This window comes from Trachemys scripta, chromosome 1 (genome assembly GCF_013100865.1).
Source record: "Trachemys scripta elegans isolate TJP31775 chromosome 1, CAS_Tse_1.0, whole genome shotgun sequence".
Taxonomy (NCBI): domain Eukaryota; kingdom Metazoa; phylum Chordata; order Testudines; family Emydidae; genus Trachemys; species Trachemys scripta.
Window position 1 is genome coordinate 191,952,098 of NC_048298.1, and position 12,089 is coordinate 191,964,186.

A 12,089-nucleotide genomic window follows, 5' to 3' on the forward strand; every position below is an offset into this window, starting at 1 on the left:
TTGAGGGATGAGAGAGATGGGTTAAGTAGGATATAATGCTTTCTAGGTGTTTATATTGCTTTCAGCAACACTGAAACGCTCTGTATCGCTTTTGGCTTGAGTCTATAATGTAGTAACTGCAGATATATCTTTCTGCAGATTATGTTTCCTGTGGCATATTGCAGCATCGTGTATTGGATGACTTCACAGCCATCAGATGCGCTCCGATTTGTCCTGTTCGCGGCCCTGGGGACAATGACATCGCTGGTGGCTCAGTCATTGGGTCTTCTGATAGGTGCAGCCTCCACATCACTTCAGGTACTGGCATTTGTGTGTTATGATCTCACCAGAACCTTCTTCCCCTGCCAATGGCTTCTTGCCACGGCTGCTGCTGTAAGTTCCCTGACCTCCTTTGCACTTCTCATCTCGCTCTGAACCACCTGCAAAGAAACAGCAAAGAAGGGGTTCTCTAGCCGATTCTTGGTGTCTTTACAGCTGCTTAAGAATTAATAAATAATAGCGAGAAAGCAGTGATGTTGTTACAGCATTTGAAAGAATGAGCTCTTTAAGCACCTCAGCACTGAATGAGTTGCCAGATCACCCATCTCTTTCAAATGGATGTTATACCCCACTCACCCACAAGTGCATCATGTCCTAGAAATTGCAGAACTGATGTGATTCTGTAGTGTAATGTGGGGTAGGGTGCTGGGGACTTGCAGCTGTTCTCACTAGTGGCATCCAAGTACAGACAGAAATGTGCAGGAGGCAAGGCAGAGTCACCACTAAACAGATCTATAACCCAAACCAGCTACAGAGAGGGAGTGAAGCAGCTGTTGACATGACTGCTGCCCTGAAGAAGGGGTAGTTGCAGGGGGGCGACACTGCAATGCCATTCTGTAGCATGACTGGGTGCACTTCAACTGCTTATCTGAGTTTGACACAGGACAGAGGATTTGTGCCTTAGAGAGTGTTTAATGAATTAAAGACCACCTTCCCCAACAGTAGTGAAGAAATTAAAAGCAGGGAGTACCCCGAACCCCCGGATGTTTCTTTGGCTGTCTGAGAAGGCATAATTTGTTTCCTCCTTTTTCCAGGTGGCAACATTCGTGGGTCCGGTTACAGCCATCCCAGTCCTGCTTTTCTCAGGATTTTTTGTCAGCTTTGATACCATTCCCGCATACCTCCAATGGATGTCCTACATCTCATATGTCAGGTACCGTGTGGGACCTTAACCTGGAACTTTTTTTTTTACAGCATATTCTTTTAGGATTTAATGTGATGTATTTCCATGTTTCCAGTAGGAAATATATGTAAAAGAACAATCCCAAATTATTTTACTGTACAAAGTATGTATAACAACATGAAATAAGAAAAATCTTAGCATGGATTATATGTAATGGGCCAATATCTGTGCTGATTTATGCCTTGTTCAATCCCACAAAATTCAAAGAGTGCACAGCATGTAAGTCGACAGAGAATTTGGACCAGTCGCTTTGACATATAAAGGTGAGGACAAAGTGTCCATAGCAAGACTTTAATGGGGTTGCCAGCACTTCACTTCGGAGGCTATTTAGCATTTTACTGTGTATCTCATGGCATATCTCACTGACAGTTCAGACAGACCTCTTGGATAAAGCCTGTTTGTCCAGCTTAACCAATAATGATACTTCTGTAGGTGTCCAATGGGTTTTCTCCAGAGGAAGAGGGTCGGGAAGGTGACATTGCAGAGGGAGCTAAGGGGGCTTAGAAAATGTCCTCTCAAACAACTTTTTGTATATGTCCTAGATAATGGCAAAGTCATTTTGAGGTGGTTTCGAAAAAATAGTTTATTTCCAGGTTGTAGAACTATAAAGACAACCCAAGTCAAACTCTGTCCTGGTTTGCAAATACACCAGACTGAGTTCATTCCTCATATCCAGAGACTTATCAGAAGCCAATGTAGACTGGGATGGTAGCTAGCATCCAATGTCAGGATGGAGGAGAAATGGTTTTGTTCCTAAGGCCCCTGTCCAACCCATGTGAAGTCCCACTGAAATCAGAGTCCCACAGAGGGATCTATGCTAGCTCATCTGCTTGCAGGATCAGGTCCTAAGTGAGACCAGATCCAGGTTAGACAGGGGAGCTGGGGGAAGTTTCCTGCTGAGGATGTGCCACGAGAAGCGTGCAGAGGACAATTAGGATGAGACATTCCAGTTTCTTCCTCATCATACAATACAACTGTCTCCGGGCACTAAGTATATTTTCTCTTTAAAAATATATATATTAACCATGTCAATTTTAATAAAGTCACCAGCATGTTTTTTAAATATAAACAGAGATTATTCTGATTTTTTTTTTAATAATGTTCTCCTTTAAGGAAAGTTGACTGTATTGTTTTTTTTAACGTTCTATTAAAAGCAAAATTCTATCCTGTTGCACCCATGCAAAACCCACTGAAGTGTGATTTGCTTGAATGCAACCGAGGCAAGAATCTGGTCTAAAACTTCCTGCCTCTGAGGATAGTATTTAACTCTTCAGTGTTTACCATCTGAGCTCTAATTATGAGTGTTTTCCCTCTTGAGTCCATCATAAAAAATGAGAAATTCTTGCCCTGGTTAGAATTTTACCTTGTAATCCATCCTTTCCTTTCTAGGTACGGGTTTGAGGGCGTTATTCTCTCCATCTATGGGTTGGATCGAGAAGATCTTCACTGCGACAAAGATGATACTTGCCACTTTCAAAAATCAGCAGCCATCCTGAGAGAATTGGATGTAGAAAATGCCAAACTTTACCTGGACTTCATTGTGCTTGGAATTTTCTTCTTCTCTCTGCGTCTTATTGCCTATTTTGTTCTCAGATACAAAATCCAAGCGGAGAGGTAAAGGAAAAACAAACAAAACTATCCAATAGGAGGAACCCTAGACATGCAGTAGAGGGAACTTGTTATTGTCTCATCGTGGCAGGCTGGTGTCAAGTGCCCAGTTACAGACGCTGTTATGATCCAGCCCATAGAGAACCGTATTGGGTTAGTGGATGTGTAGTGTTAAGCTAATCAGTCCAGTTGGATTGGGTCACATTTTCATTACACTTCTAGCTTTAATTAGGAAGAAAAAATAGAAGGGAATTTTGCAATGTAGAGTTTCAACTGTGAAACAATGTAACTGCAACAAAAACTGGTTTCAGGAACTTTCCTTTATGAAAACCATTTCTGTGATAAGATGACATTTGTCCTGATAGCCAGAGTTGTACAATGACATTTATGTGGCTGGTGATTATTGATCAACAGTCAGTCAAGTACCAAGTGGGGGGATGCAAAGAAAGTAGCATTATCACTTTATTTTAAATTCAGAGTGTCATCTTTGACATTTTTTTATGTATCACTTTGGATCTCTCTTCCACAAGAATTATCCATCCAAACCCAAAGTCTGTAAGCTTACTGAGTCTCAAGAAAAGATGGCTTTTTTTTTTTTAATAGCGATGGATAATATTAAAAAAAATAATCATAGTGATACACTATCTAAATTTAGAATTCTGGGGCTTTACTTGATGAGATGGTCTCAGACTCAGAAATTGTAATACTAAGGAAAAAAGACAAAATCAGAGTCAGACTGTAAACCTGTGATTCCTATGTTAAAAAAAAATAGAGCCCAGATAGTCAGGAATATTTAAGCTGTCCACAGATGATTGCTTTATTTTTTAAAAAAATCTGTTTTTGCAATGTCCTTTAAACCCACCTTATTTGTGATAGTTAACATGCTAATTGTGTCCATTATCCACATGAACTACCTCCTGTGAATGCAAAAGCAAAGAGCTCCAAGGATGTTTTCTTTTGTAATGACATCGAGAAGATTTTAGCCATCTGTTGGGTTCTTTGTTTATCTAGCCCAGATCTGGGTGGATGTGGTTTGTATTATTTTACTTTTGGTCATATATGCATCAATTCAAACATTAAATGCTTCCGATACTTCCTTTTGGCTGAAGCTTGAATATAGTTAAAGAAACCCTGCAAACCAGGATAGCTGGTTAAATGCTGTCTGTGAGACGGTGAACATTTGTGTCTGAGTTACTGTCTTGGGGTGCTCTCCTCCCTGTCTCCGTCTGTCCACATCTCGGGATTAGCTCTGCCAGAGCGACTCCCCTTCCTGCTGTTGCATTCCATCACTCTCTCTGTGTTTCACAGTCTCGGGATGGAAACTGTTCCTGCTTCATGGCTTGGCCCTCCGACCAGGTCAATGTAGTCTTCCCCTACTGGGGTATCAGAGTTTCTCAGGACCTACTGTCCCAGGCAGTCTTCCCATTCACTGCCCCTTAATGGTGCCACTTCCCCAGTGGTTGGTAGGGGAACCCAGGCCCACCCTCTATACTGAGTTCCAGCCCAGGGAACCTACAACAAGCAGTTAAGGTCTGCACAGTCCTAAAACTTACTGCTGTATCCCCGGCCTACTTCCTGCTGTGCCTGCTCTCACCCTCAGAGTGACTGCATCCTCTCTCTCTCTCTGCAGCCCCTAGCTACTCTCAGCTGCTGGACTTTATGCAGGCCCTCCTGTTCCTTCCTGCTGAGCCAGGTCTCTAATTAGTCCCTGCTCCCTGGCTCCTCCTCCAAGTGCAGCCTAGGTGGTTAATTGGCCCACCTGGCCACCTTAACCTCTTCAGGCCTTGTGTAGGAGGACACCCCATCACAGTACTCTATGTTGGAGACTGGCGGGTGGGTCTACAGTCTTACATCAGTCTGTGTGACTGAAATGAACACTGTACTGATCCCCACCATGTTTTCATTTAGAAAAAGGTGTGATGGTGTAAGGTGACCTATTCTGTCTTGATTGTTGTCACAAAAGGAAGAGTTTCTCTGATACCCCATCTACTCCATGTTAGATGGATCTATTCCATTCTAATGGGGTTCTTATAAACTCAATTCCAGCAAAGCACTTAAGTACATACTTAACTTTACACTTGTGAGTTGTCCTTTGACTTCTGGAACTACTCATGTCTTTAAAACGGAGCACGTGTTTGAAAGCTTTGCTGGATCAGGGCCATACTGCCCAGAAAATTGACATGTCTCCTTTTCGCACTGGCTCAAAGGCTATGGTGAAAAGTGTATTTGTTATATCAAAGGCCTGGTCTACACTTATAGTTTAGGTCAATATAGCTGTGTTGCTCAGGGGCGAGAAAAATCCATACCAGAGCTATGCCAACCTAACCCCAAGTATAGCTGCAACTAGGCTGATGGAAGTATGCTTCCACTGACGTAGCTACCATCACTCAGGGAGGTGGTGTTCCTACAACGAAGGGAAAACTCCTTCATAGGATCATAGAATATGAGGGTTAGAAGGGACCTCAGGAGGTCATCTAGTCCAACCCCCTGATCAAAGCAGGACCAATCCCCAGACAGATTTTTACCCCAGTTCCCTAAATGGCCCCTTCAAGGATTGAACTCACAACCCTGGGTTTAGCAGACCAATGCTCAACCAGTGAGCTATCTCTCCACCGTGATTGCTATAGGCTGTGTCCACATTACAGGATTATGCCAGCACAGCTACAGCGTTGTAGCTATGCCATTATTGTCCTTGTAGTGTAGACATGGCCTTTGTGTAATGGGTTCATTCCCCAGTGACCCTGACTAAATAGGAAATAACCTTTTAAGCTCTTTATTACAATGCACAGTGTTCTCCTGGGGGATGGGAAGGAAGGGAGAAACTGACCACCATACAGAAGAAGATATATTTTTTTCTATGTGCTCACTGTTAAACAGATACTACTGTTAATGGAATAATTTTGCTAAGCAAAAAAATGATTGTCTACTTATATTTTCCTCTCTGTATAACAAGTGCAAATCCAGAACTGCTGTTCAGTCCTAAAAAATGAGTGTTTCGTATTTACAGTCATAAGTATGGTGTAATAATAGAGATATATTTAAATGTACTGTGTTAATTCTATTTCCCTCTTCTCTCCTGGCCTAAGGCCCTTGTATTTGGGAACCATACAGGGCTCAAGAGGAGAGTTCAGGCATCATAAACTTGTGAACACAGCCCCCACTGAAAATCCTTGCGAAGGGGATGCAACCCCCAGGTGGCTTAACAAACACATGTGCCTCCTTTTTTTCAATTCACTGAGCTCTCCTCTCTTCAACATTGCCATTTGCTCACCCCCCTGAAATTCCAGATAAATACAATGGACTCGTAGTGAATAAATCAAGAGGACACTTCCAGCACTAGGATCTATGAAAGTAGCTAATGCAGTGGGTTGAAGTTAGTCCTTTGAGGCTTTGCAAGATAACAGGGCTTCATGTGTGGGGTTTGATCTTAAGCCCATTGATACCAATGGAAACAGTGACTACCATTGACTTTAATGGTAGTTGGATCAGGCCCTTATGCAGGAAGTGTTATTAGTTTAGTAAAAAGAACAGGAGTACTTGTGGCACCTTAGAGACTAACGAATGTATTTGAGTTAGTCTCTAAGATGCCACAAGTACTCCTGTTCTTTTTGCGGATACAGACTAACCCGGCTGCCACTCTGACACCTGTTATTAGTTTAGCGATTCCCAACTTTTTCAGATAATTGGATTTGTTCACAAGGGTTAAGCTGTGCTAGTCAGTACTTGACACCTCCCATTTGCAGAATTTGTTATCCCAGTCTGGCAACTGGGGCCCTGATTTCGCATGTTCTTAAATCCATCCCTATTCAGGGAAGCATTTAAACACGTGCTTCAGCCCTATTGACTTCAGTGGGATTTAAACATACACTTAAGTGCTTTCCTGAGCAGGGATGCTTTCCTGAATTGAGACCTGCCTTTTGTTCAGCCCATGCTTTTGGAGTTAGCATGAACACAAATAGCTGGGTGGTAAACAATGGAATTGGCAGTGCACTGGAGCAAGAGCCTAGAGTTCCAGTCCCAAAGATCCAGCGCTAATATTTGCACCGGTAGTTAGGGACCACAATGAAAATGATTTCTGTGCTGCTTTTAGCCACTGTCTACACTGATTTTGCCAATTAAATGTGAATATCTTTTATTTTAAATTTTAACATCAGCATCATCTTTTCCTGACAGCGATTGTTTAGCTCTATTTCTTTTGCAACCCTTTACTTAAAATCCCATTAGCGAATTATTTGTACATCATGTTGTTTGTCTCTGATTCTGCTTATAGGTTGGCTAAAAGTGGCAGCAACCTTACCCTAGCGCTGCACTGGAGCCTTGCTTGAGATGTTAAATCTTATTATGATAACGCCGCAAACATAGGGCTTGATCTTGCCTTCACTGCACACCCAGCACTTCCATGGACTCATTTTGAAGTCTTGTTTTGTTTCATTCTGACCTGCTGTTTTATGGTGTCTGTGTCTTATCCCCCTTGGCACAAGCGATGGGGACATTAAGCCCTAATGCATTTTACATTGACTTTGTGTATTAACAAATCCTGACTCAATGCTCCCTACACCTGCTGGCAGCAGGTAAACAAAGATTGTATGTGCCCTATGGAGCCTTGACCTATCAGCTGTTTGCTCAGCTGTATGTACATCTGTTGCGCTCTCCTAGTTGACACATTGTGACGTGCCATTCATAAAGTATGATAATACTGAAGACATTTTAAAAGCCGTGCTGGAACTAAGAAGTAGGCAGGGGCTGATGTTCTGACATGTCATCTATATGTGTTGTATAACCCCTGTCACTGCCATGTCACTAGATAGGCCCCGTTAGGTGAATACATAGAGCTAGTAGTTAAGTCCCATTGAGATCAATCTTGTTTTCTTAGAGTTAAGCACGTGCTAAAGGGCTTTGCTGGATTGGGTCCCAGAATACTTGGCAACTTCCAGGATTGAATCCAGACTATCCTGTTTTAAATCATATTTTTATATAGTAGGGATCATTTTAACGTGTTCCATTCAGGTGCATTTTAGTATGTATACAACTGTGCTTTGGACATGTCCATGAGTTGCAATTACCTTCAGCCGTAACAACTTTGTTTTAACTCTGTGCAGACACTGGCCCATTTCTACTTATTTGTACACATTCCATGCAGCACCTACATACACTAAGAACAAAAGTACTGAAGAGCATGAGCTCTAATTTAGACTTCTGATAGCAACACCGTGTAATGTATGGTACTTAATATTGTTTTCATGTGAAGGGTCTCCCTTCAATAGGTCTTTGCTTTCTTCCAAGTCCTTTTCTTTTTCATGTATATCATCAAATTCGATCCTCTTTCTGGGGTGAAATCCACCCCTGTGCATGGGACCAGCACAAGGCCTATCCACAGATTAAGGGGGACTTAATTGGGGTATAGATCAAGACGTTGGAAGTTAGACACCTAACTATCTTTGAGGCTCTGGGCCATAGTCCTTCTGCTAGGCTTCTGCACAGTGGTGAATTTCACCCTTTGACTCCAAGTTACTTCATGTCCTTATTCACTGGGTGTCACACTCTACAGTGTAGAAACAGAATGGCATAAATGAGCACTTGGTGCCAATGCTAGGTACACTTCTACCCCGATAGAACGCTGTCCTCGGGAGCCAAAAAATCTTACTGCTTTATAGGTGAAACCCACGTTATATTGAACTTGCTTTGATCCGCCGGAGTGCTCATCTCCCCCCCGTCCCCCGGAGCGCTGCTTTACCACGTTATATCCATATTTGTGTTATACTGGGTCGCGTTATATCGGGGTAGAGATGTATTCCAATATCTTAACTGCCTTTGCAAAATTCATTGAAATATTGAAAATGGAAGTGGTGGATTTAATGGTGTTTCCCCCTGCCTTCCCCCCCAAAAAATCTAAAATGTATTTTAAGTGTATTGTAGAGACAATATGAAGTCCTTGTTTCTGAAAGATATTTGTGCTTTGGTGACATCTATGATTTTGCACCGTTACTTCTTATTTTAGGAAAACATTAAAATTAAATGCTATTAATGACTTCTTTCCATTACTTCAGAAAATCAGACTGCTTGAGTTAACTCTGATTATACCAACCTTTACCAATGGGAATATTTTGAAAAACAATGCAATGTAAATAAAAAATGCTCTGACAGAAAAATGCTCATAAAGCACGGTACAAAAGTTAATATACTGCATTTGTAGTGTCCTCTGATGGGGAAGGAAAATGATCATTTTTATTATAGATATGTTTTAATAGAAAAAAAATCAGTCCTACAGTGTAGTTGGGACTCTAGCTAACTTGTTTTAGACTATTTGTGCAATACCTGATCTCAGTCAGTTGAACTTGTAGTGAGATATTGCCCTTGAATTTGTTATTCTTATTTAATTTTTTTTAAAAAACGCAAGATTCAATGCAAGTAACATTTTAAATCAGTGTGCAGAGGTGTGCATACACTGTCTATCTAATATGTAATTGTTCTTTCTTGTTTCTGTGATGCAAGATGCATTACTAGGAATCAACTTTGTTATGCTTCTTTAGAGACAATTGTTGCCTGCGCACCGTGATATATTTGCACTGTTGTAGATATATATAAACCTGGTCTTTTTCAGGTTGCTTGTTACCTTTGTAGTTCGTACTCATTGGCACGACAGACCTGAGTACCAACTTTAGGATGTGGGGCATTCTAACGATACATTAAGCTTTGTATATTTCTGTATACTTAATACTTGTAGGAGATTTGTATGTGCATTATTTTCCAAATTAGGGCTTTGTTTTCTGAAAACAGAGAACATTTATGATGATGTAACAAAAATCAAATAAAGCATTATTATTTTCAGATTACTGCCTTAGTCCCTGTTCACTCTCAATCAGAAATGACAAGCATATCGGCCAGTGAATGATTTGGAATTTCACAGCCTGCTCTTAGACATTATACACCCAGTCTGGGGAGTTCTGCCATGAATCCAGGGCAGTGTATTGCTCTTTGTTAGTTCCACATATGTATCATGGCACTTATAGGCATCTCCCAATATAGTTAGGCTGCAGAACAGTTTCCATTATACCCCTATTCCCATCCCAATGTTCTGCCTGTGACGACAACCTGGACATCCCATTTGTCTGCATCTTCCACCAGCATCCCTATGCTTTCTTCCACACTATCCCCTATGCAAGGAGTGTGCTTCCTGAGGTGGTCCACAGTCACTTCCTTCCCATTCAAGTCTCTCCTGTAGACCAACATTCTACCCTAATGCCTACAAGAAACAAACTGGCTGATTGTGGGTAAGTTGTGGGGTTGGTATTTCTTATAATGCAAATGTTCTTAAAATGTTGTTTAATGAGTATGTTGCCCATTCCCATCTGACCATTTTACTCATACATTGAACCTCTTTTTCTTGCCCTCCAACTCCGTTTTGTGTTTTTAGAAGGCAAGCTTTTCAGGGCAGGGATTGTGCCCTTTGTTGTATTTGTAGATTCCACATTTTGGGCACTACTAGAAACAAATTAACAATATTAGCAGTACTCCCCTGGTTTTGCAATCTTACAACTTTCACAACTGTTCCTTCTGGATTTATACTTCCACTCTCCAATGAAGCTACTCCAGATTTGCAATGAGATCAGAATTTGGTCCTGTTACCATTGGCTTGCTGTTTGGCTTTGAATAAATCACGTAACCTCTCTTTGGGCCAAATTCAGCCCTGGTTTAAATGTTTTCAACTCCCATCAACCTGAATGCTTAGTCCTATTGAAGTCAGTGTGACTACGTGGATGAGTAAAGCCTACTCCCAGGAGTAAGGGCTTTTGCAGGCTCAAGCCTATGGTTTTTATCCCAGTTAAAGTTTGTAAAGAGTTTTGATTGGGATGCAAGGTGCTAGATGGATGCAAAATTTTAAAAAAATGCTTTTTGAAGGAACACACATTTTGAATACAGCCTAATATTTAACCATTCCATTGAAAAAAATTTTGATTACTAGGTCATTGCTTCCTAATATCCTTGAAAGACACCGGTGGCAATGCCTTTGATCAACCAAGAGCCTTAGACCTGGTCTATTTAGGTTGACATAACTACAGTGCTGAAGGTGGTGAAAAATCTACACCCTGACCGCTATAGCTATGCTATCCTGACACCCAGGGTAGACGCAGCCAGGTCCAATGGAAGAATGCTCCCATCAATGTAGCTACCATCTCTTTGGGAGGTAGTTTTCTTATAGGATGCATCAACTCTAGGGTTATGACCTCATAGCTATACGGCCGTAGCCCTGCAGTGTAAACAAGCCCATGAAGTCATGACAGAGCATATACTTGTAGTAGAGAGAGAACTGGTTTAAAATTAATAATTTGTAAATGTAAATATTTCATTTTTAAGGAAAGGCCTGGTGTTCAAAGGGTCAGATTTGCAACGGCATGTGCAAAAAGTAATTACAATTGCATATGTGTTTACTGTGGCAGTGTCCATAAAGCTGGTATTTGTGTGCACAAATGGACAGTGATGTATCTCATTGGCCACATGCACACAAAGTCAATTTGTTCGTGCTCTCCTGCATGTGTAAATTAGGTGGCTCTCTTTGCACATCAAGCCCAACATATGCAAGGGGCTTTCTTACCCAATGAAAAGTGCTGTGAATACAAATCTGGAGAAAATGCGAGTTCATGTGTCCCAGGATTATGAATTACACATGAAATCAATTTATTTGTCTTTAGTGAATTTTTAGGGTCTTTCATAAGCATTTTGATGCAGGGGCTATCATTTATAGTGCCTAGCATAATGGCACCCCAGCCTGACTGGCCTCTTGCTGCTACCCACAATATCATACAATATCATACATAATAATACAAATTAGCCATGACCCTCGTTCCTATTTATACCCATGTCTTTTCTCAGATGAGATAGTCACCGACTGTGCACTAGAGGGTGCTGGGAAACCTCATAAAGAGTAAGCCATATCAAGCAGCATTAGAAGTGGGCTGTAGTCCATGAAAGCTTATGCTCTAATAAATTTGTTAGTCTCTAAGGTGCCACAAGTACTCCTGTTCTTCTTTCAACTCTCTCTGTTCCTCATCTTCTCCTTTCTTCATCCTGAAAAACTGAAGGTCTACAACAGTTTCATTCTTGTACACACATGCTAATGAAGCATGCTCTATATTACTTGTGTGAATTCCCTCCTTCTGGTACAGGGTCATTCTTCTCATTAGGTGAACCTCTTCAGATAAAATATCAAGGAGGAAGCAGAAGATACAGTGCATATAAATGCAAGTAAGGACCGATGAAC

The 12,089-nt window shown here is 41.3% G+C and overlaps 1 protein-coding gene across 1 annotated transcript in view; it reads left to right on the plus strand.

Annotated features, from left to right (window-relative positions):
- ABCG1 (ATP binding cassette subfamily G member 1) overlaps positions 1-8,543 on the plus strand; it is an 80,772-nt gene extending 72,229 nt beyond the window's left edge. The window contains exons 13-15 of the mRNA XM_034753355.1: positions 139-297; positions 1,074-1,192; positions 2,612-8,543. Of these exons, the coding sequence (XP_034609246.1) occupies positions 139-297; positions 1,074-1,192; positions 2,612-2,840 (507 nt within the window). The 3' untranslated portion in view covers positions 2,841-8,543. The remainder of the gene's footprint in view (positions 1-138; positions 298-1,073; positions 1,193-2,611) is intronic.
- Positions 8,544-12,089: the final 3,546 nt, after the last annotated feature.